Source organism: Dipteris shenzhenensis, chromosome 23, assembly GCF_047967505.1.
Source record: "Dipteris shenzhenensis isolate YYH24624 ecotype China chromosome 23, Dip_SZ_1.0, whole genome shotgun sequence".
In the NCBI taxonomy this organism is placed as follows: domain Eukaryota; kingdom Viridiplantae; phylum Streptophyta; class Polypodiopsida; order Gleicheniales; family Dipteridaceae; genus Dipteris; species Dipteris shenzhenensis.
The window spans coordinates 9,054,374-9,080,556 of record NC_141618.1 but is presented as its reverse complement, the minus strand read 5'-3'; the positions used below and the strand labels follow the sequence as shown (position 1 = coordinate 9,080,556).

Here is a 26,183-nt window from a genome sequence, read left to right as displayed (position 1 = left end):
CTTTAATGCTGAATGCTTCCATGGACAATTACATTGTGCCTTGCTAAATGTTTCCATGGACAATTACGTTGTGCCTTGCAAGTTTTTAGTAGCTCCTATAGGTAGGTCCTTAAAAGAAGCCGCAATTCTTGGTAAAAGGTGGATGCAAGACACTTACAAAGGGTTGTTTGGTGATGAATCAATCCATTGAGATGTAATAATCACTACCAATTGGCCCAACATTCAAACATCAACATCAACATCACTTCCACTTCTCAACCTCAACAAGCACCTCACCAACAAAGAAAATGAAGAAGAAGAGCAACTAAGCAAGTGTGGAGTTTAAAAAATCTACTAGAAGCCCAAGGGTACTTGAAGGTGAATCATACATTTGGGTTCCAACAAAACCTCGATATCAAAAGCCACCCCTGTATGTAAACAACAAACTCTGACAATGAAGAACAAATGATTCCATCCAAAAAGGAAGGTACAATACCGTTGGGTTCCCATAAGACTACTAGAGGCCTAGGGATATTACCTTGGAAACACTTATATTTGGGTACCCAAGGTACTTAGTGCAACAACAGCACTTCCATCATTTTCAAGCAGCAATGACAATGTGCTAAATAAAGAGTAGAAGAATGAATGAAGGCCAAAGCCTCTAAAATTATCATCATCAACAATGAGAGGCAAACATCCAATTCGGGCCTACCAATTATGAAAAATCAAGGCCAAGATTGGAGATAAGAACCACAAGAACCTACCTTAAAAAAGGTAGAACCATAATAACATATTCAAAAGGACAAGGGAAAAGCACCAATATCAGAGGATCCCACACAAAGAACATCCTCTACCTCCTATCGAGTAGTTACACAAGAACCTATCTCAAAAAAGAGACAGTAACACAAGAACCTACTCCACCACTACTCTATCAAAATGCCATTGAATTCACTGCATCGTCTTCAAGGCAAACAGAAGTTACACAAGAACCTATCTCCAAAAAAGAGACAATGACACAAGAACCTACCATGAAAAGAATGGAATCTACTTTGGGAGCTATAGAAGAACCTTCCTTAGTAAGAAATTTTGCATCAATATTTGTGACAGCTACACATGTCACACCAACCATGCCAGATGCAATGGAAGTCACATAAGAACCTTCCAATGATAATGATGAATTATTTTCATTGGCAACTTTCTCCAAAGCAACTTGGGCTCAACAAAAGAAGAAGATCTCTGAGACACTATGGTCCTACTCATATTTTCTCTAGAGGACATACATCACTTTATTATGGTGAGACAATGGAAGTTAAACTGGCTAGAGGATGCAATTGACAAAGGCACTAGAAAGATGGGATTAGGAAGGACTACTACAAGCTCAAAGATCATAAGATGGCAATGTAGATCCCTAAGCATCATCAATATGGCAGCCCACTTTCTTATGCTTGTACCATGGTCAACTTCACCCCTCTAAACCCACAAAGATCATAGGAGCAGCATAACAGGTTGTAGTCTACAACACCAACAACCAAGGATACACCACCACTAGATACATAAGGACCTCCTACTAAAAAGGGAGTAGTAACACAAGAACCTACGGCAAGGTCCACAATGGGCAAGGCAACAATAGTTTAAGGCCTTCATTCATTTCCCCACAAGAAAATACAAAACCACTTCTTCAGTATGGCATTTAGTCCAACTCCAGAGCAATAGACCCACAACAACCTACTCATAAAAATGGAGTAGATCCACCAAAGCTTGCTGTGACAAAAGTTACAGGAGCCCTTCACAACACATTGCTACTATGGAAGAAGCTCCTCACAAGTAAAGGTTTGTAGCTAGTCAAAGACACATCAACCCCTGGTATCCCAAGGCACTCCTCCACATATAGAAGAACAAGTGATCCTACACCAACAGCTTTACAAGATGAGTTTGATTACTAGGTGAATCTGTTGACATCAAAAGGGGACTGGATGACTATCTTGTTATCTTTAAAGATTTATTTTCACTTTCATTTACTAACCCCACCCCTCATTAGCTAACTCTAACTCTCCCTCCTCTTTTTATTTCTTCTTATTCTTCTTCTTGTTAATGCTTAACACTTGTACCCACCTAACCATTTGAGCCTCCCAATGTAATATTCCTTTTGACTTAGAGGACTTTCCTAGAACCTAAAATGCAATACACCCCTTCAGCCATATTCCTCATTTTGAGGGTTTGTATGGTGTATTATCAGACTCCTCTTGATTTGACAACTCAGACAAATAAAGCTTTAGATGGTGCCACAATCTTATTGGGCTCAAATACTTCCAAGCAAATCCATCAATGAAATATAATCCATAAAATGGATTTTGAAAGAACTTCAAAGTAGAGAAGTAAGAACAAATGTCATGCAAAACTTTGAACTTATAAGCATGGCAAGTCAAAGACATAGTTTGATGAGAATCCAATACAAGTCCCACTCACATCAAATATAGGACTTAAGGAGGAGGATGAGAATACACTTTACTTACTCTACTAACACTAACACCACTAGGACCTTACGTCAACCCCTACTAACACCTTCCTCCTGCTAATTACATCTTAGATTTTTCTTTTTCTTTTTATTATTTTGCAAGGTCACGAGTACTCAGCCGCGATCCCTCCACGATTGCATCACTCATGCCATGCCATGCTAATTATAGTGAATCCAATGCTATCAGATGCAATATCCATCTTCCCAAATACAATTTCCCAATAGAAGATATAGTGAAGACCTATGAAGCACTGCAAATGGCAAAAGTTTGCACGGGTGCACACCAGGAATGATCTTCATCGACAATGCTCCAATAACCATGAACTTTGCATGATCTAGAGGACTGGATCGAGAGTAGAAAGGGGGGCATGTTAACCGACCGGTTAACAATATGCCACCGCCACTTAGAGATGTCACTTGATGGATAGTGGCAAGTCCATAGAGCTAGGATTGTGCCTTGGAGCCAAATGGCCCAAGTTGATTGTAAAGAATGAGGAAAGAGAGTCGTATAAAGAGATTGGGGTTGGCCCTCCTTTCAAAAGGTGGCATGTGTAAAAGGCCAAATGGTTGACTTTGGTCTTCACTTTTTGGTTGCACACATTGGAATACAATCTCTCCTCCTCCTATTTGGAGTTGTCTCTTGTTACCTTAGAGTACCTTTTGTGAATGCCATGTTCTCTTCTCCTCTTTCTCCTCTTCCCTTCTTCTGCTTTTCCTCCTCCTCTCCCTTCTCCACCTCCCTCTCCCCTCCCTCTTCTTCTCCTTATGGATTCATGATTGCAACAAGGCGGGAGTCGGTAGAGAGACACTAGTGGATGGCATTTGCATGCATTGCTCTCAACCCATAGTAGTTTGGAGGAGTACTCCATCAGCGTTCCTACAAGATCCCCACAACACGTGAGTCATTGCCACCGAAGGCAGATTCATCTAAGATCAAATGTTTTCATTGTGGAGAAAACCATCTTCGTACTAACAGTCCAATTTGGGCTGAACATTTGAAGTTCCTCAAAACAAATGTGGATGAAAAGAAGTGGATAAAAAATGCCAAGCAGTTGTAGATGAGCTACTGGATGCAATTGATGCCCAAGTGATGACAAGTCAAAAGGTTCAATTGCAACATCTGCAGATATGGGTTCCTCATACAAAGATGTCAATTGGAAGGAACAAAAGGAATTTGTTGCTACACTTGCCAGGGATTTGAAGGGCAAGACACCTTAACTGGAGATGCCAGTCAAGCAGTCTTAGCTACCTATCACATAGCCAAGAGAATATTCAATGCCTAAGGGAAATGCATAAGGACTGAGCACATCATCAGATTCTAGCGTAGAGCTAACCCAAGTATGGGAAATATTCAAGAATATGAAAATCAGTTTGACATTTGCTGAATTGATGTGGATAGTTCTGTATTGCCATGATTTGTTCACTCAACAAATTAAGGAATCATTCGAGCAGCCGAAAACGGTTGACTCTTTAGTCGCCATACCTAATTGACACCCTAGTGGTCGATGAAAGAAGTACTTGTGATCACCATCAAAGTAAAAAAGTAGACCATACCAGGTGTGATAGTAGATGGTGGTTCAAGTAAACATTATCTCTGAAGAAATTGCCTAAGAGACCAAAGTTCAAGACATTCAAGCCATCTCCTTTCCGAGTATGGATGGTTGATCAATGACCATTTATGCTATTGACCATAGTAATTGGTTATTTCCCATTGTGGTGCCAAAGAAAACTTGTAAGCTCCAAGTATGCGTGGATTACTAGCACAATTCCTTACCCATTTCCAATACCTTTCACTAATGGGATCTAAGATCAAATTGCAGGCCATGAGATATACTCATTTATGGGATGGTCATAGTGGCTACAATCAGATTATTATAGCTCTAGAAGATCAATCTAAAACTGCCTTTATTACAGAATGGGATGCTTATGCAACCCGAGTGATGCCCGTTGGTTTGAGAAATGCACCATCAACTTTCTAGAAGTTTATGGCAGAAACTTTCTAGGACTACCTAACTGAATTCATCGCCATTTATTTGGATGATTTTTGTGTCTATTCTTCAACTAAACATCATCTCTGCTACTTGGAAAAAGTATTTCAGAAATGTAGACAAGCTAATATTTCACTCAATCCAATTAAGAGTGTGTTCTATGTCCGAGTTGGTATTTTGCTTAGGCATGTCATTTCACAAGATGGTATATGCACTATGCCAGGTAAAAGTCATGCTATTTAACAAATGTAAGAGCCTGATAATCTCACTCAATTGCATTCTTTTGAGGGCTTCATTAGTTTTTATAGGTGTTTGATTAAAGATTTTGCCAAGATTACAGATCTAATGTATGAGTTGACTAAAAAGAATGCCAGGTTTGAATGGACTACTCAATCTACTATGATCTTTCACAATTTGAAAAGCCAAGTTGCTACTACACCCATTGAAGGAAATCGAGATGAGACATCATTTTCCATGTGCATGTAGATGCTTTTGGATATGCGCTAGGCATTATTTTGGCTCAACTAGATGGTTGGTTGGATTATCTAGTGTATTATCCAATCAATTATTGATTCCCACTGAGTTTAACTCTACAATACCATTGAGTGAGAGGCTTTGGGCATGTATTCAATGTGCAAAAACTAAGGCATTATTTACTCAGGAACCCTTCTATTTTTATGCTGATCATCGGGCGAAACCGTCATTCAAGGATGTCTCCTACATTGGATGCTTCTTTTATAGGAATTCAATTTTAAGATTATTCATAAGCCTAGGAAAAATCATGTAGAGGCTGACTGTCTAGGCTACCAAACCTGGAAGATACTCAAGGAGTCGTTGCTATACTTCCAGATGCCGAACTCTTTATAGTGGATTTACTATGAGCATGAGTATGATGAGTCGATGGATTATTTATCTAAGGGCACCTTTCCTAACAATATGTCACGAGACAAGCATGGGCAATTAGCCTTGAGGGCTTGGAAATTCAATTTAATTGGTGGGCACCTATACGGCCAATGTGCAGATGGTGTTCTCCACCATCAGGTTTCTGCCACACAAGCGAGATATAGTTCTATAAGAAGCTCACTCGAGTCCATCTGGTGGACATTAACAGGGAGAATCGACCACAAAGAAAGTATTGAAAGGAGGTTTATGGTGGAAAACCTTGTTTAAGGATGCCCAAACTAAGTGTATGTAGTGTAATGTGAGCCATCATACTGGGCATTGATTGCCCAATCAATCTATGCCCTTACAACCTACTCGTCCTTGGGAAGCCTTCCAAATATAGGTTTTCGATTTTTTTGGTCCTTTCAAACCTACCAGGTTTACACATAAGAAGTATATCATAGTAGCTATTGATTATGCTACTAAGTGGGTTGAAGCAAAGGCACTCAGTGTCATAACACGGAATGAAGCACTGATTAGTCTGTCTTTGAGAATATAATTTGTAGATATGGATGCCCCTTACAGCTTGTTATAGTGAAGGCTCACATTTTCTCAATGAAGTTATGCAATTGCTAAAGGATGAATTCAAGATTATGCATACAGTTTCAACCACTTATTATGCTGGTGGTAATGATGAAGTTGAATCAACTAATAAGACACTCAAGTTAATTTTGACGAAGATAATGCAGTCCCATAAGAGCAATTGGGATGCTAAATTTCATGCTATGCTTTGGGCATATTGAATTGCCTATAAGATCACTATGAATCTAACACCTTTCGTATGGCTTTTGGATTAGAAGTTGTAGTTCCCTTGGAATTTATTGTTCCCAATCTCCGCGTGGTAAAAAATTGAATATCATTTAGATGAATCCGAGGCAAACAAGGGGCAATTGCATCAGCTAAGCCACTTGGACAAACTACGCCTCCGACAGCTAGTCACAACAAGTGATTCTGCGTAGGAGGAAAGCATGGCATGATAGGCATATTGTGCCTAATCACTTGGAAAAAGGTATGCTTGTATTACTGTATAATGCTAAGCAAGGACCCCTTCAAACGAATTTCAAGTTCGGATGGAATGGGCCCTACAGGTTGACTGGAGTCTTTCCCAATGGGATGTTACAACTTGATGATTTGCACGGAAATGTGTTCCCTAAGTTGTATAATGGGAGTAGAGTGAAGCCTTAACGAGCAGCAGGCTCCTTGGTTGCACAAAACTCAGGTGCAGGTCACTCGATTGTGAATGCCTTGATTGATTATGTGTCAACATGAATGCCAGTTGACTATGTGGTGATACTAGAAGGGATGCGTTGCATGCAACCACGTGGCAGTTTGAATGTTATGAGGACATTAATTTTAGTTGATTATATCCAAGAAGGGGTTGTTCTACTGAATCATGCAACCATGCACTGGACATCCATTTTTAGCTAATGGTCATCTATACTTAATTTTGGCTTACCATCGTCTTCGTCACTTACTCTGCTCTCTTTGTTTCCATTTTCGATTGCCTTCTTTACCACTTTCATCGTCGCTTCGTCTATTGCAACCTATGCCATGTTATTGATTATGGAGGAACGTAGGGCACATAACGATCATCAAAATAAGTGTAGAGCACCTTCTTGTGTCTCGCCTTTGCACGTGATCACAGATTTCACCAACAACATTGTCAGAGGGATTTTGAGGAGCAACAAGCTCCTGAAGTTTGCAAAGTTATCGTGGGAGTAAGTTTGGAACAAAATCTTGGCATAAGAGATTCTCGACTCCTACAATGACAAAGATCATAACATGATAATTCAGGATGTCTGTCCAAACTCTGGCCTATTCGAAGAAGTGTTCAGGGTCAAGACACCAGCAGCCCCAGATCCGTTAGCAATTACTAAACACAGTGATGCTTATTTTGATAGCAAGAGCTACTCGTCTTCACCAGGGTATCTGATAAGCAAAGCATTTCAACAGATTCCTTTCAAAGGTCATCGGATTGAAGAAGAGCGTGTGGTACGTGCCACGACAATGTGGCTCGGATGGTCACAGCAATAGAAGATGGCAATGAAGTAGATTGGTTCTCCATCTTTGAGAAGACCTTCGAATTATTGCAATTGAAGTCTATCAACAAAGGCTAGACCGACTATAAGCTCGGGCCCCATTTATGCACATGCTATATTACAGGCTCACATCTGGTGAGGTATAGTGGCCAAACTTCATTCTTGTGTGCATTGAAGGAGCCAGAACCCATAGACATTGAGCAACATTCTGAGGAACATGGCTTTGAGGAGCATAGTGACTAGAGAGGTAAGAAGCATGCAGAGGGTGCAGCGAGGCCAGTTCCCAAGAATAATCAAAGTCAGGGACATATGCTGACAGCGCAACCATAGGTGAAGCAGGCACTGAGCAACATGGGCAGGAGGTGCCTACAGGTAACACCAACACCGAGCAACCACAAGAAATGCCAGCCAAGCAACATGAGGAGTAACTGAGGCAGCTTCGACTAGCACGATCACATTCCATGTGCCTCCTACAACTCTTTAAACTTTATGTCCTATCGAGCCATTCCCACTTAGTGCTCTGCTACTGATGCAAGATAATCATTAGGATAGGAGTGCCACTGAGTTGTAGTGGCAAATTCTTAGGGAGAATATGGTTTATGCTGCTCGAGCTCTAGATTACCCATTGGCTTCCTCCCCATGTATTAACTTATAACTTGTTTCTTCAAACATAGTATTGGGAGGAGCTGGCTTGATTTTTTTGAGGCACACACAGCTAGTCACAGGTTGATCTCATTGTTGAGCAAGACAGTTTGTAGGAAATTTGTATACGACGAGCTGGTGGAAAGTAACTCCTTACTACGCCAAAGTCTGCATACATACCATATGTCAATCAATAATGTGAACTGGATAGATTGCGTTCCCTAAATGCCAGGTCAAAGATGAGAAGATTAATCCAGCAGTAGCAAACCTCCAACTACAAATTGCACTGGAGAATGTGCAAAAGACGAGAGCAAACCCATTGGTTCTCCAAGAGGTCAAGACTCTGCACATGGAGAATGCCAAGCTCCGCTAAGCAATAGAAGAGGCTGAAAGCCTAAAGGGGGGGGAAATGATCGCCTTACGGGGAGGCTGGAGAATTATGCCCAACTCCATGCACCTTGATGAGCACCCACCCATACTGCTCCTAAGATAGGAGCTGCCAGACATTGATGATTTGGTTGCAGGCAATATTGTTGTTTGCCACCTATCACAATCTACTTTCCAGGCAAGTCCCTCAGAGCAGAAGCCTACTGATAATGCCAACGCTTCACACTTCTAAGGTAGCTAAAGTTGCGATTGCATAGGCCCTTTTATTGTTGGCTCCACTTGGTTGAGCAACATCTGAGTCACGCAAAGAAGTGGGAACTCAGACCAACACTAGTTTTGCAAAGGTGAGAGTGCAAGTATCTTTTCTAGTAGAGAACAGTTTTGAGGTGGGGACCCAAATGTCACCGGAGCAAGTTCCCAAAGCAGAGCTCTTTCGGTCGGGACAAGATCTTCCCGACACTGTGCTGATACCCTAAGTCCTGCACTTAGTACCTTGGCTACAAGCTCTTACCTGTCTGCTACTACAAGGCTTGGCGACAGGTTGAAGAGATCTCCACCAAGGCATATTAGAGTTGTGGTCCAACCCACAACCTCAATATACAACCGTACCATATGTACCTGTAATCTTTGTGTCTAGGACCGACTAGCAGCGCTCGTCATCCTCCCGAGCTCCTTCCCATGATGAGGTTGGACCATCATCTACACCAAGTCCGTTTGATGGCCCTCCTTGACAACGCCGCAACCCTGCAATGATCTTGCGGCTTCAATCCTCGTGCCTTAGCATTTGAGCAATGGCTAGTACTTGCCAGTCCTAAATCATGAGGACTCGATTGAAGGAAGACGAGGTAGTAGCCTTTTGATAATGCCAACACTTCCAAGGGAGAACTGTATGATGTTCGGATCAGAAGCCTCTTGGCTCTTGTTGAAAATTGTTTTGCCACCATACCCTCCTAGTAACTCGGGTCTCCCGTCATCATACGGTTCTCCCTTCAACAACAACCCCGACCTCCTAGTTCTTGTTGAAAATTGTTTCATCACCCCAAGCATGCACATTCAGCACTTAACGGATTGCAAGAGCGAGCATCTTCACTCGAGCACTGCACAGGGTTGGTTGTTTATGAACACCGAGGATCTTTGAGTGAACGTGTCAGGAGTGAGCAAACTAGAGCATCAACACTCTATGCATCATTATAACTCTTCTCACAACAGATCTCAATTTTATCCACCATTGCCAATTCACTCGTAAGTCCACAGGTTGCAAAGTCTTTAGGTATAGTGAAGCTCACTTAGGATTAAATTCGCTTCAGAAAAACTCGTGACTCTACTAAGACCTCCCCCATTGGGCAGGCCACAACAACTCCTTGGGTGAGCAAAAAGAAAGGGTGCGAAAGGCACTAATTGGGAGCTAAACACTGTCACATTGGTCATGCAAGATTCCTTCAACGAGTAGGCCAATCACCCTTTGTTGCATTAAATTTGAGTCTTATGTTAAATTGTGACCACCGGGTGGTGTGAACCACCACTCTCGGCGACCATGCTCCTCTCCATTTTTGGCCTGCTAGAGGTTCTTCTCTAAGAAGAGCTAAAATTCAGAAATTTCTTTTTTGTGAAAGTCCTAAATTTTATGATTTATGAATGATTAAATATCATTCACCTTGTTTTCCTCCATGGATGGGTGGGTGGTGTGAACCCGTCCTAATTCACATGTTAAATATCATAATGAAATAATGTCACACAAACCGCAAAGACCACTGCTATCTTGGCATTAAATTTGATATAGCCTGCTAATCCGATATTTAACGTGCGACTTTAAGCACGGTCGCGGCCTACTGGCGAGCTGGATTTCGATCGGTGCACGTTGCGTTGCCGACATGAGTAAGATTTCAGTTTCTTTGGACATTGGTGCCGATGGAGTCGCCATCATCAAATTTGCAAATCCTCCCGTGAACGCTCTTGCAATGCCACGTGCGTAATCTTTTCGCTTTCAGCTTAATGGTTGAAATCAATGATTGGCCTCTTCTCCTGTTCTGTTATACAAAATATAGCTTGCTGATTTTTTAATTTTCAGCTAGGAGTTGTTTTGGATATTATTAAACAGAACTTCTATAAAGTTTCGCAAATGCACGAGTGGGTTTATTTCATTAACGTGATAAATTTGGATAGATTTGGCGCAATTTTTTAGTCAATTACAAAATCAGGAGCAATTTATGAAAAGCGGTAAAATATGGTGAAAGACCTAAGCTTATAGTGGCCAAGGTGCATCAAAATATGCCCAGTATTGATGTATTCCACTCAATTACAAAAGATCAAGGGCAGATTAGGAAAAGCCGTACAAGCTGCTGAAAGACCCCAATTGCTGCCCGAAGGTATATAAAAATTGCTCGGTGAGGATGGATTCAAAGGTACAGTCCAACAAAAATTTGGCCATACAAACACATTTTTAAAAACATCATTGCCATGATTACAACCTCATTCACCTGCGTTTACATTTTAATCTGAAGCGGTCAGTGATCCCTAAGTGTTGTCACTATTGATGCTTCAAATTAGTGAACTTGTTGCGAGTCGTATGACTTGTGTATCTTGCCGAAAATGAAAGCTACTTGAAGTAACTGCTGTTTTTTTGGCTTTTCATGAGTCTAAAAGCTTTTTTCAAGTGCTGAACATGTCACATTTATTACCTTGCCTCCTAATGGTGGGCAAGCTGGTTGATTGTTTTTGTTCGTGCTAGATTTAAGCTCACGGTTTTCTTAAATCTCTCCACTTGCCCTCCTCCTGTGCCATGAAATCACACATTGCGACCTTAAATTGAATGCAACAAAATGTTTGAAACAGTCCTAGTGTGCCACATAAATTTTTTCTCTGCTTTATCTTATTTTCTCATTCATAGCTTCTTTCAACAGGTGTGTGCTGGAGCTCATGTAGTTAGATTAATCACAATGCAAGTGAGGAGAATTCAACCTTAAAGTAATTTAGGGATGTGCCTCCCTTCCTCTCAATGTTCTTGACCAAATCAACCACTTGATTTGACAACCTGAATTGTCTTCTAATACAAGACAGTATCTCTTAAGAGTTATAAGACAAATTTTTGTTTGCTCTATAGAGACTTTGATATATTTGAAAGTAGAGGTGAAAGGTGGCATGGAGAAGGCTTTGTTATTACTAGCTGGATGAGATCACCAATTTTTGTCAAAGATGATGCTCGCCAATTTTTGCTTGACTTGTCCGTTAGTGATGAACAATGTCTCTCTTGAATCTGAAGGAAGATCAATTGGAGGGGAAGATCCATGGCTATGAAAAGCTCGAGTCATCAATTGGAGCCAAGGATGGAAATGGTCTTGAGCTTACACTTACTTTAGTTGTCACTTGTGTATCAGAATGATGCTTTGTCTTGCATTCTTTCTCAGAGTGTCGTGGCTTCTTGTAATGAGTGCAAAACCTATTTCCTGTTTGCTTTGCGTACTCCTTAGGGGATAATAACTTCTTGGAGTGACCTCCAACTTGAGAAGAGTTTGCTGATGTCGTTCGAGTTCTTGGAAGACCAGAATGGATAGGACTTGGAGGATGGCCAGATTTAGAGCTCAACTTGCTCTCTACTCTTTCTGCCATCAAATAAGCTTCATCCAAAATCTTGGGAGAGAATTAACTCCACTTCTTCTTGAAGGTGAGGTAGGATACCTCCCATAGACTTGACGGTTAGGCTTTCCTTAGAGTCTTTCACCACTGTCTTCAAAAGAAACTGGTGAAAGCTCTCAATATATTGATGAGCCTAGCTGCCCACTCTCTGTCTGAAACATTGCCATCGGGAGAGCAGTTTCTTTTGGTACCTAAAGGTACAAACCTTTTGTTCATAGCTTCAGTCGTTGCCTCCCATATGTTGATAGCAGGATGAAAACCTCTTTGAATCTTGCTTCGAACATGATCCCACCATTGGATGGTTCAATTGGTGGAAGCAATGTCTGCCACAGTAAAAGGTTGAGGTTCGAAGTAGAGAGAAAGCTTCTTCTCCCATTGATTTGACTTCTCAGGGTTCAAGGAACCATCAAATGCAATGAGGTCCAAGGCTGTACCAACCTTGAAGCACTTGGCCAAGCTATTGCCTTGAGAAGTTGAGTGAGAACCTCCAAGATGAGAGGTTTCTCCTTGTAGTGAAGTGTTGGCTCCTCCATGTAGAGTATAGCCACTACCTTTGTTGACAGCCTTGCTTGCTTCATTTGGTACTTAAGAAAGGGGAGCATGAGATTGGAGTGTCAATTGAATGCTTGCCATTCCCTCTTAAAATTGAGTTGCCAAAGAGTGCGCTTGTTGGTCTATTTGTTCACCCATCTCCTTCTTGAGGCTGGAGACTTGTCGTTGTTAGAGGTGTCATCTCCAGGTTCACTAAGTGAGGGCCTTGCTTGTGGGTCTGCCCGCTCAATGTGAGGAGAGTGAGGGCCGTGTTTGTGGGTTTGCCCTCTCGGGAGAGGCAGAGCGAGAGAGAGATGGACGCTGCCCAGTCCACGACAACATGGAGGAGGTTTGGGGCAGGTTTGGGCTTTTTCTGGGGCCTACCCAGAGCTGCCACTAGGCTGCCATCATGGCACCTAGTAGGCTCCCTGGTTGGGAGGCCTTTTATAGCCCCTTGCCCCTAGTCGGCTGTACCTACCAGCCCAGGCGGCTGTACCTACCAGCCTAGTCGGCTGCCCCCTACCCTGCTGTTGGTTGTCTTGGGCTGGGGGGGCGAGCCTATATATAGGGCTCCTCTGCCCCCATTCTCTCCATCTCAGCAGTCAGCAGCTCCCTCATTTCAACAGACGTTTTCTCCAGTAGTTGAGGAGTTTTCCCTGAGATCCTTGTGCAAAGATGGGCATTTAGCTCTCCAACAACTGTGAGAAGTGTAGCGGTGCTGAGCAACAATGGAGAGAAGACAGCAAACACTCACAGAGCAGAACTGAAAACAAGAGAAACCAAGAGAGACAGCTTGAAATTGCATGGATGCTTGAGCAGCCTTGATTTCCGTGATCTCAAGCTGTGAGTTCTTGGGGGCCATTTGAATACACAGTGGCTGTCAGGTAGTCTTGGAATCCATCTAAAAATTAGGATCTGGTGTACAGGTTGGTGCCTTGTGAATATACATGATCTGGACGATCCTTTCAGTCAAGTCATACTTCAATATGTGTTCTTCATTTTCTTATGAAAAACTCAAAGAGATCCAACGGAGAGATTTAGAGTTAGGTCGCCTCCAAGTAGGAACTTTTTGGTATTCCTTAGCTTTTGGAGATCAGGCCTCAAAAGGGTAAGTCCTTAATGTTAGGCAAATATTCTTCAATTGAGGTAACCTTTGGTAAGTATATCGTCCATGGCTGCAACTACTTGAGGATAAGTGGGATTGACCTGATTCATTATGATGCCCACGTGGAAAGGCCTCCAAGTGGGGTATATCATGCTGTCGAGTGTCCACTGTCTTCATTAGGTTTCCAGCCCTTGTAACATGCAATGGTAATCGGATCATGTAAAAAACTACAAGACCTTTAAACCTTTAGTGAGGAATTAGCGTTGTACACCATAGAGAGGGAAGGGAGATGAGGGTAGAGAGAGAGTAGAGTCGACAACCGATTGGGTCCCTGTACCCATTGAGGGCCCCCTCCCCCAATCAGGGGAGAATTTGCTTTATACTTGGAGAACTGAGAAATACAAAGAACACTCTTCGAGAGAGCACGGAAAACGTGCTTCTAAAGAGCTCATTGTGCACACGTATAGCAGACCTAAAGACTTGAGAGGCAATGCCAACCAATACTGAGACCTCGATGCTGTCCACACTGATGATGTAGGACGCTTCTGCAAGGCAAGGGAGAGACTTGTGCTGTCTACGGGAATGCAGGGTTACTGCGTGAGTGAGAGAGTGAAAGCTAGGAGTGATAGATCCTATAAGAGAGTTGATAGATTGTCATGACAAGAGAAATCACTAATCCGTGATTTGTAGACATTAAAACATTATTATATATTATACGCCAATGGTGTTACATGTATTTGTATTTATGATGGACACCGACCGATTTGTTATGGCGGTGGATCATCTGAGTAGATAGGACTAGTTGAGCTGGAGCCACTGCTTCAGACGGCATCGAATTTGAACATGTGATACCTATTCTATTAATAAAAATGTGCACACACGTGTCTAGGTCCTAGGGGCAATAGGAAGGGAAGGGTGCATTAAGGTGCATTGAATGGTAGATGCATGGGTCATAGGCTAAGGGTAGGTGTAAATGGGAAGATGGAACTTGAGTGATCTCAAGGGACATCAATGAAAGGGTATCACCCTTTCATTGTGAATCTCACGTAGCATTCTTCATTCACCTTGCATTCATCTGCCATCTCTCCCACCTTGCATGTAGGTCAAAACAGAAACAAGTACTCTCATGAGGGCGCTCTTCCCCATTGGAGGGCCGATTGGCATCCAAATTCTGCATGCATTGCACACATTTGCATTATTGAGAAGGCTGGTTCTTCACATGGCAAGGCCTCCAAGTGGGGTATATCATGCTGCCGAGTGTCCACTGTCTTCATGAGGTTTCCAGCCCTTGTAACATGCAATGGTAATCTGATCGTGTAATTCACTACAAGACCTTCTTTAAACCTTTAGCGAGGAATTGGCATTGTACACCATAGAGAGAGAAGGGAGATGAGGGTAGAGAGAGTGTAGCGGGAGATAGACTATCCTCACTCTCTCTCCTGCTCAATACTAACTGCAAATGCAAGATGATGCACTCAATACACAAAGTGAGCTGTGGATGTGAGTGAGAGAATCAGAGGGAGAGAATGTAGTGGACCTCCGAAGAGGAAATAGATACAAATGCCCAAAGGGCTGAATACAACTGTATGAAGGGACTGAAACCCTCACTACAAAACTAGAAGACTAGACTACCTAGAGGAGGTGAATCCTCACTAGATCCCTGAAGAGGCTGAGGCTACCTTGCTGGTCTGCTGCGGCTCTGAAGGCTTGAAGGCCTGAGGAGTGGATGAAGAGTGAGGGCCAAAGGCTGCCCTTTTATAGACTGATAGGTCAGCCTGGCCTACTTGGTCAACGCCCACCGTTGACTAGGTTGGTCAAAAAGTCAACGTTGACAAAAAAAGTCAAGGCGTTGACTTTTGACCAAAAACTCGGCTGCATTTTTTGACCTGTGATGATGTGGCGCTGACTGCCTGTTGACTGTGTGCTGATTGCTGATTGCGCAAAGCTGCCTGAATGGTTGTACGGACGTCTACGTGGCCGTTGACTTGGCTGCCCCTGTACCCACTGAGGGCCCCCTCCCCCAATCAAGGGAGAATTTGCTTTATATTTGGAGAACTGGGAAACACAAAGAACACTCTTCGAGAGAGCACGGAAAACGCGCTTCTGAAGAGCTCATTGTGCACACGTATAGCAACGCCGACCAATACTGAGACCTTGATGCTGTCCACACTGATGATGTAGGATGGTTCTGCAAGGCAAGGGAGAGGCTTGTGCTGTCCACCAGAATGCAGGGTTACTGCATGAGTGAGAGAGTGAAAGCTAGGAGTGATAGATCCTATAAGAGAGCTGAGAGATGACTGAAATAAAGAGCTGAGAATGAGCTGTGTAAAATTGTAAGAGATAACTGAAAAGAGCTATTGAAACAAACCCCAAACCTTACTCCGTTCGCTGTCTCGACTCCCTGTTTGATGCGCTGCCTGAACACCTTCCCAAAGGGCTGAACCTGATGCCAAAGGCTGAGGCTGGTCAAAGGGCCACTAGGGGTGAGTGTCAGGTTGTTGAGAGGGGGCTGAGGAGCTGTAGGAGGCTGAAGTGCTGGGAGAACTGAATGGGGAAAGAGGTCCTGGAGGCCCCCTATTTATAGGGCTTTTGGGGCTGGTTGGCGGGTCCCTTGGCCCCATAAAGGCAGCCCTAGGCCCGATAAATGGCAGCTCTAGCCCCCATAAATGGCAACCCTAGGGAGGGGTGCAGGGTAGCCTATAAAAGCAGCCCTTCCCCTGCCATTCTCTTCACTAACTCCAGCCCTGAGGGGGCCTAGAAGGGCTCTTATCCTAGGTTGGACCTAAACCTATCCCTAAACCTAACACGGAAACACTACCCTACAGTTCTCCAGTGGGTACTTGTGAACAAGGACTTATCTTCCGACTTGACCTAAGGCTGAGAGACTAACTTACGTAGCTTGTGCCTGACTGTCCCTGTACAAGGGCTTACAAAGGGGTCACAACATACGACAATCTCCTATTAGGGAACTATCACGCACTTGTCGATGTAGCCAATGTGTCACTTTGCACCCAAGTGCAGGGGTGCATGTGACATTCCCTCCTTAACTTGGCGGTAGGCTCATTGCTTCCAAGTAGTCTGCCAATATTTGGGGAAACTCCTGGAAAAAATCTTCGTCCAACCACACTGCTTCATGGGTACCTTAATCACGGAACTTGGTGTTAAACTCCCAGATCCTGCATCCTGACCCATGCTTGAATTTATGAAGAAGGATCTGTTCTGGCTGCAAAACTTCGGCTTCATCAAGAATTTCGGGTTGTTGCTCGTCGGAAATCTCTGAAAGAGGAGGTCCAAAATATGGCTTCAACCAAGCTACATGAAACACATTGTGCATAGATTAACTGTCTGGAAGGCGTAACTTCATTGAGACATCGTTGATATTCTGAATAATAGGGAATGGTCCGAAGCTCTTGAAGGACAGCTTAGGGCATCGCTTTCCCACCTGCTTCAATCTTTGCTTGATAATGTGTAAATACACCCATTGCCTCTCTTTATACTGGACATCTCGTCTGGATTTGTTAGCCTGGCGCTTGTACGATGGTTGAGCTTTGGCAATGCAGCTTTTCACAGACTCTGTAATCTCTGCCATTGATTTGGTGGTTTTGTTGGCTTGAAGAGATGGAGACACCATCCGGGTGAGGAGTGATGTAAACCGCCGTCCAAACGCAGCTTCATAAGGTGTGCGACCAATACTTGAAGAATAGGTATCGTTCTGAATGGCCTGCACAAGTGGAAGAAACTGCTCCCACTTTCACTGAGCATCATGACAATATGCTTTTAAAATATTAAACACCATACCATTATACTTTTCTGTCTCGCTATTCGATTGCGGATGGAGAGTGCTGGACATCTACAGCTTAGTACCAAAATTATCAAACAAGGCTTGCCAAAAGTTGGACGTAAACTTGGAGTCCCTGTCGGATGTGATGGTCTTTGGCAACCCTCCAATGGGATACCAATACTTGATAAACAAACGAGCTACATCTTCAGCACTGGCCGTTTGTTTGCAAGGAATAAGCGTACAATATTTACTAAAGCGACAAACAATAGTAAGACATTGAGTATTATGCGTACCTGCGGATGCTGGAAGTGGCCCCAGTGAATCCATACCTATGTTTTGAAAAGGACCGTCGAGGATTGACAATGGCATAAGTAAGCCTGTCGCTTTCTTGTGGGAAGCCTTGACCTTTTGGCATATCTGACAATTTTGAACATAGCCATATACGTCCTTCTGCATCTTTGGCCAATAGAAATAGCGCTCTAACTTCTCCGAAGTCCCGTTGATACCTCTGTGAACCACTGGTAAGGGCATCATGGGCATCATGAAGAAGCAACTGCCGTTTGTCTTTGAGTACACATAATCTTTTCTTATAGAAAAGCCAACCGTCCTCTTATGAGTAATGGCTTGGAGCAAGCGTCGTGGCTAACTGGAATTGCGTGCCAAACTCTGTTGACTCCGTGCACTGTGCCTTCATGCTATCAAGATCCTTTCCTTTGAGTTCGAGCACGGTGGCTTGCTCAATGGTCTGGATGGAACCTTTCCGATTGAGAGTGTCGGCAACGGGGTTGTTTTTGCCGGGAAGGTACTTGATCATTCCCCCAAACTGCTGGAATATCTAGCTCCACCATTGTTGCCGATCGCTCCATTGCGAACCAGGCATTGTTTGAAGCCACTTAAGGGCTTGGTGATCTGTCTTAACTGTGAAAGTCCGTCTGTATAGGAAAGGCTTCCAATGTTTTAATGCTTGGATGACACCGAGGAGCTCTCTATCATAAATTGGATAGTTCTTTTCGGCATCGTTAAGCTTTCTGCTATAATATGCCACGGGCCTATCTTCTTGCTGTAAAACTGCCCCGATGGCGACATTGCTAGCATGTGTGATTACCAGAAATGGATCATCCCAAGATGCGATCTTCATAACTAGTGCTGTCGTGGCCAACCGTTGCAAGTCATGGAAGGCCTGCAAAGCTTGCATGTGACTTGAACTTTTTGTCTGCGTGTCTTTACCCCCATGAGTAAATCTGTAAGAGGGGCTGCGTGTGTCAAGAAACCATCCATGTGTGAGCTGTATGCTTGACACAAACCCACAAAGGATCGGATCTCCTGATCCGTTGTGGGGATAGCCCAACTTGTGATATCTTGAATCTTCTCTGGGTCCAATCAAAATTCCTTGAGCACTAATGATGTAGCCCAAATACTGAATTTCGAACAAGCCGAATTCACTTTTCTTTGCGTTGAGGTATAGCTGGTTGTCACGTAATAATTGTAGGGCACATCGCACATCCTTAATATGCTGCTCGGCTGTTGTGGAAAATATAAGGATATCATTGAGAAAGATGAACATGCACTTTCCAATATACTCTGCAAATACCCGTGACATCATCTTGTTGAGGTGCATTCTTCAGACCAAAGGGCATGACGATGAACTCGTAATGAGCTCGCTCTGTTTGGAAAGCTGTCTTTGGGATGTTAGCTTCAAAAATCTAGACTTGATGGTAGCCACTCTTGAGGTCAATCTTTGATAAAAATTTTGCACCATTAAGATGTACTCGATACAGGGCATAGGAAACTTATTGCTTACTATAAGCTTGTTGAGTGCTCTTTAGTTGACACATAGTCGTGCGGACTTATCCTTCTTTACCACAAATAGAATGGGTGCAGCAAAAGGTGAAGAAGGTGGTCTAATAAACCCTCGCGCAATAATTGAGACAATTGATGCTCTAACTCCCCCTCCATAGCCTTGGAAAGTCGATACGGGAACTTACTTGGAGGTATCGAGTCCGGAAGTAGATCAATGCGATGGTCTTCTGGTCGGTTGGGAGGAAGCCGGGGTGGTAGAATGATGTCTTGGAACTCTTGGAGTAGATCCACCATTGCTTGCCCCATCGGAGGAGCAGCTTGAGCTGCAGTGATCTGGTATGCTCTGATCGCCGCGCATCACGGCGGGCTCAGGTAAACCTTCAACAATAGTGAAGGTGTCCTGCCGCCAATCAGGTGTCGGTACATGCTCACGGAATCACTGAATTCCGAGGATCATGTCGCACCCCATCAAAGGAGTCAAAATAAAATCCTGCATAAACATGGCCTTCTGAAGTGAAAAAGTGAAATGGATGGCCTTATGCGTGATGTATGTGCGTAAGCCGCGGGCGTGAACCCGTCCAGTGCAAGCTCGTGAGGCACCAAGGTGCACCCCAATGTCTTGGTAAGTTAAGGGGAGATGGCATCTTTTGAACTCCCCATATCAAATAGGACAATAAACTGATGCTCGTTAGTTGTGCCTATGCTCGAATGAGTGCCTTCTTTTGATATGAGAAATCGCCCTCCTTATTATCTTGAAAGACCACCGTGGGAACGTCATTCAAAGTAGGGAAGACAACATTCGTAGCTGAGGATGGAGACGGGGCTGGAAGTGCCAATACATTGGTGACGGACGAAGTAGGCGCTTTCGCAGCCTTCTCGGCAAGCCACTTCGGACAATCCTTCTTGCCATGCCGAGCGATGTGATAGCAATGAAAGCAACGATGTTCTTGGTGGTACCGCTTCTGCTCATCGGGCTGTAGATAGCTTCCCGTAATGCTCGCTTTAGCCTTCTCATCCGAAGTCATCTTGGGCTTCGACTCCTTTTGACGAGAAGCCTGGCCATCTTTCTTTTGGAACGGGTTGTCCTTCTTCTGATCCTTATCCGCTCTGTTGTTTGATTGCTGTGGGGCTTTGGAATCTTTCTGGACCTGCTTGGGCTTTCCCCTGTTTAGCATCATCTCTTGATCCTGTGCGAGAGTCAACGCCCGCTCGTAATCCGGCGGGTCGAAGTTCTGAATGGTATGACAGATGTTGGTGTCCTCCTCGAATGAATTGCTTCATCTTGGCGCTCTCTGTCATGCCCAACTGCTGCGCCAGCGTGATGACCTTGTTACTAGTAGTATGTCAACACAGGCAAACCATTGTGGGAGAGACGAGAAAAATCCTCCTCCAGGTTAAGCATATATTGGGGTGGGAGAAAACGGGCTCTGAGGTCAGTCAGAAACGTTGCCTAAATGAAATTTGTCTTAAACGTTGTTGGGTCAGTATTCTTACTAGCCCAATGTTGCCACCAGGTCACTGCCTCACCTGTAAGATGAGGGGCTGCGAGGTGGACTTTGTCTTGCTCATCTTGAATCTGCGCTAACGGAAAATGAGCTACAAATTGATGAATAAATTGCAAAATTGCTGAATGGTCACACTTACCATCATACTTAACAAAATTTGGAGTGGACTGAGTGAGTGGTGTTACCTTTGACGATGACGAACATGTGGTGGTGATGGCTGCTACGCTTTAACTTGCTTGCATAGCAGCTAACATCTGTTTGTGTTGGAGAAGGATCGCCTCTTGGTGTAGCTTTTGTTGCCTCTCTGCCTAGGTGAGCTCTGCGCGTCACAGTGCCTCCTCATTTTTGCGTTCCTCATGCATCAACAAGAGCAGTTTTTTGAAATGTGTGGTTCCTCTTTCTTCTAGTTGCTTTTCTGCTTCTTTTTCCTCCAGACGTTGTTTTGTCTAGTCCTGCTGTCTTCTGCTTTCTTCTAGCTGGGATGAATGTTCTTCGAGTTGTTGTAGGAGGACCCGATTGTGCTCTAGAAGGTTCGCCATCAATTCTTGAGCACTTGGTGGAAGCGTATTTTGTTGGTAGTCTTTCTCCTCTTCAAAGTCTTCAAGGTTGAGTCCTTTTCCCGACCCTTCCATGGTGCTTGATTGTGTGTCCTTTCCGGATCTCAACACAACCATACACTCGCGGTAGTCAAGTTGGATACAGACTGAAGCTATGATACCAATGTAATATGCAACGGTAATCTGATCGTGTAATTCACAGCAAGACCTTCTTTAAACTTTTAGCGAGGAATTAGCGTTGTACACGATTCTCAGGACTTGGCAATGCCATGATTGCTTGAACCTTGTCAGGATCCATTTGCAAGCCTTCTTGAGACACAATATGCCCTAACAAGACTACTTTTGTTTGAGCCAAATGACACTTGCTAGGATTTAGACACCCTTTTGCTTCATCAATCCTAGCTAAGGCCATCTTTAACTTCTCCATGTGATCTATACGCCGAGAATAAATGCAAAAATCATCTAAAAACACCCGTATGAACTTTCCCAAGTAAGGCTCTAGGACTTGACTCATGAACCTTTGAAATGTAGCTGGTGCATTGGTAAACCCAAAAGGCATCACTCTGTAAGCAAAAACTCCCCAAGGTGTGACAAATGATGTTTTCTTTTGATCTTCCTCCCAAATACGAATTTGAAAGTTCAGAATACCCATCACATACAGAATACATCTCATGCCCTGCTACTTGGTCTAGTATTTCATCTTGGAATGGCAAAGGAAAATGATCCCTCTTAGTGCATGCATTCAAAGGACGAAAGTCCACATAAACTCGCCACTTATTTCCTTTCTTTGGTGTGACAACTACAGGAGATATCCATTCTGAATCATCAACAGGAAAGATGAATCCCACCTCAAGTAGTTGTGTTATCTCTTTCTTTAGTGCCTCAGCTTGGATCACCCAGAGAGAAGGGGGATGAGGGTAGAGAGAGAGTAGAGTCGACAACCGATTGGGTCCTTGTATCCACTGAGGGCCCCCTCCCCCAATCAGGGGAGAATTGGCTTTATACTTGGAGAACTGAGAAATACAAAGAACTCTCTTCGAGAGAGCACAAAAAACACGCTTCCGAACTGCTCATTGTGCACACGTATAGCAAACCCAAAGACCTGAGAGGCAACGCCGACCAATACCTCGTTGATGCTGTCCACACTGAGGATGTAGGAGGCTTCTGCAAGGCAAGGGAGAGGCTTGTGCTGTCCACTGGAATGCAGGGTTACTGCGTGAGTGAGAGAGTGAAAGCTAGGAGTGATAGATCCTATAAGAGAGCTGAGAGATGACTGAAATAAAAAGCTGAGAATGAGCTGTGTAAAATTGTAAGAGATAACTGAAAAGAGCTGCTGAAACAGACCCGAAACCTTCCTTTTCACTGTCCCGACTCCTGTCTGATGCGCTGCATGAACACCTTCCCAGAGGGCTGAACTGATGCCAAAGTCTGAGGCTGGTCTAAGGGTCACTGGGGGTGAGTGTCAGGCTGTTCAGAGGGGCTGAGGAGGAGCTGTAGGAGGCTGAAGTGCTGGGAGAACTGAATGAGGAAAGAGGGCCTGGAGGCCCCCTATTTATAGGGCTTTTGGGGCTGGTTGGCTGGTCCCTTGGCCCCTTAAAGGCAGCCCTAGCCCCCCATAAATGGCAGCCCTAGGCCCCATAAGTGGCAGCTCTAGCCCCTATAAATGGCAGCCCTAGGGAGGGGTGCAGGGTAGCCTATAAAAGAAGCCCTTCCCCTGCCATTCTCTTCACTTGTTCCAGCCCTGAGGGGGCCCAGAAGGGCTCCTATCCTAGGCAGGTGCCTCGATCTTTGCCATCCTCGGGCCCGCGTTCCGAAGATGTGAGAGGGTCTCTAATCGTACTTCTCACGTCCTGAAAGATCGAGTTGGGCCGCTGTCCCACTGTGCCAACCAATGTGTAACCTCTGTCCTAGCATGTGACCATCCTGATCCCGGACCTCCGGGTGCCAGATCAGAAGCTGTCGTGCAAACTCCTCATAAAATTGAGGACTAGCCCGGATAAGACCCCCTGCCAATCATTGCCAAACTCTGAAGAGACTCCACATCAAGGGAGAGCCCTTCTCTGTAAGGGGGGCCTCCGAGAAGAGTCATATGTGTGACTGCTGCAATTGACCACCCGTGCGGGGGGTGTTCCAAAGGAGACCGCGCTGCAGAAGAAGCTTCCAGGGCTCTGTACCTGGAGTTAGGCCCCTCACTACCAACTTGCCCAACAAGGCTCTGCTCTGCATCTCCGGATCAATGATGCCCAATCCTCCCTGGGCCTGGGGTAGGATCACTGTTTGATAGGCTACCATGGCTCAGGTGTTACGTGTGCCATCTGATCCTGCCCATAGGAAATTGCGCACCAAGCGCCTCAGCTGTCCCATGCATCCCCTGTGAAAACACCAGCACGAGGCTATGTACCAGGCGGTAGCAAGGAGGACTTGGTTAGCCACTAAGGCCCTTCTTGCAAGAGAGTTTGGTTGAGCTGCTCCAGTACAAAAGCTTGCGCCAAACACTCTCTAGGACCGGGGAGATCTGCTGCTCTGCTGAAATATCAATGCCAACCTGGCAGCCAAGGTATCTCGTTGTCTGCCCCCTTGGAATCCACTGGAAGCCTAGTGCTGAGCCCCAATCTTGGATCTCGTGTACCACCTCTGTCGCTGTGAGAAAGCCGACTGATTTGGTCCAGTTGATCCTAGAGCCTGAGGCTAGACAATACACTGCCAAGGCCTCCCTAACTGCATCCAAGCTCCGAGCTGAGCCCTCTACAAAAAGGGCTGTGTCATCTGCAAATTGTGAGTCCAAAAGCAGCTGCTCCTCTTGCCGAATCGGGAGCCTCATCCTCATGAGTCCCGCTGACAGACCCTAGGGCCTCGGCCACAAAGAGGAATAAGAAAGGGGCAAGGGGGCATCCCTCTCGAACCGAGCGGGAAAGCGAAAAGGCCTCCCCCGTCTAGCCACCAATATGTATCTGGCTCGAACTACCTGCATAAAGAGTTGAGACACCCCTGATCCAACGATCCGAAAAGCCAAGCCTTTGCATGGTGCCCTCCAAGAAAGACCACTCCACTCTGTCATAAGCCTTCTTGAAATCCAAAAGCGAAATCGCGAGAGGTTGAGACTCCTCTCTAGCCCAATCCAGTGCCTCCTAGAAAGTAAAGATGTTGTCCAGGATGCTACGCTCCTGGACAAAACCTATCTGCATGTCATGGATGATGTCCACTAGGTGAGGGTGAAGCCGCAAGCTCAAGACCTTGGCCAAGATCTTGTACATAATGTCAAGGAGAGTGGTTGGTCTCCACTGTCTCAGGTCCGACCAATCTCCGACATAGAATCTAGTAGACCATCCTGCCGCCGCTGCCCAAAGGAGAAATTGAGACTGCGAGGAGACCTAGAGAACTCTGGTTCCTTCCAGGGGTCCCAATCGTAGATCGAGAAAATGAACTGCTCTCAAGTGCTGCTTTCCGAAGGCGGCATCCCGGAATAAGAAGCACCCCCACGCTTGTCCTCCTCAAACTCGAGATTGTTGAAGTCACCTCCAACAATCCACGAGTCCACATCCGGGAGGGACTCCGTCAACCACCTCCTGAAGGCAGGTCGTTGCTGTCTACAAGCTGAGGCATACACATTGAGAACCCCAATCCTGGAGTCCCCAACCCTCAAACCCATCCATACTTCTTTGCCTGGGATGAGCTCGCCCTGATCGTACACATCCGCTCCAATAGAGTGGGACACCGAAATGCAGACTCCCCCACTCCTGCCAACCGCGGGGGACCATACCTCAAGGCCTCTCCCTGGAAGGAGGTGCCATCTATGTCGAACATCTGCGGCTGAAAACATATGCTCATGGATCAAGAGGAAGTCCACTGTCCACCCAACCATTGCCCTCTGCAACTCATGGCAAAGTAATAGATGCGACGGCTATTGACGCGCGTGGTTGTGGAGCGCGTGTACGTTCCAACTCACCATGGTCCAACTCATGGGGAGGTGGGGGGAGTGGAGAACAGAGCTCGCCTATGAGTGGGAGCGTGTACTGAAACCTGAGACCTTTGGGACTTTGTTGCGGGGTTTAGATGGGGAGTAATCTGTGTCAGTACGGCGTCGCACCAAGGGCATAACTGGCTCGATGCCTACCTTGGTCGCCCATTGCCTCAAAAATGAGGAATCTATCTGCACAAAGTTGTAGAGTCCAATACGTGGCCAGCTTCAGCTGAACCCAGGCGAAGCACACAGACTGCAACACCCAGCTCTCGACAGTCAGTTGAGAAGCCAAGTTGAAAAGTGGCGGTGTGACCATGGGTGACCCACATCTCCCTCCCCGGGGGGCCAAGCCACTCCTCCATCATGTCAAACATTTGCTACTGCATCATAAGGTCGAACAGTGTGGGAGTCCACTGCTCCTCTCCAAATGCCGCGAAGAGAAACCCCCAGAAAGGGCGCGACCGCGAGCCAAACACTCCTATAGAGCCTCCTCGGGGCTGCAAAATCAGGATAGACACCTCTAGAGCCATCGGGTATCTACGAGGGATCTCAAGATAGTTCCACGGTCCTAGCCGCCAGAACTCTCTGGGTAGAGGCTGTCCTGGACGAGGCCTGGGACCTGGAAGCTACAAAAACGGACCGTCTGAGCTTTGCTGCATGGAGGATGCACTCGGACTAGGTTGCGCTTGGGAAGAGGGGCCCGAGGCTTGTTGTAAGGGAGAGGACTCTGGCACCCCCTTGCTTGAAGGCACGGGTCCGCGGAGAGAGAAGGGGGACGGGTAACGGAGGGGGCGGAGGGGGCTTCAGTCCTAGAGGCA

At 45.1% G+C, this 26,183-nt stretch overlaps 1 protein-coding gene across 1 annotated transcript in view; it reads left to right on the top strand.

Annotated features, from left to right (window-relative positions):
• Window positions 1–10,235: 10,235 nt before the first annotated feature.
• LOC147886955 (peroxisomal fatty acid beta-oxidation multifunctional protein AIM1-like) overlaps window positions 10,236–26,183 on the top strand; it is an 88,051-nt gene continuing 72,103 nt past the window's right edge. The window contains exon 1 of the mRNA XM_087394905.1: window positions 10,236–10,457. Coding sequence (XP_087251031.1) covers window positions 10,364–10,457 — 94 coding nt within the window. The 5' untranslated portion in view covers window positions 10,236–10,363. The remainder of the gene's footprint in view (window positions 10,458–26,183) is intronic.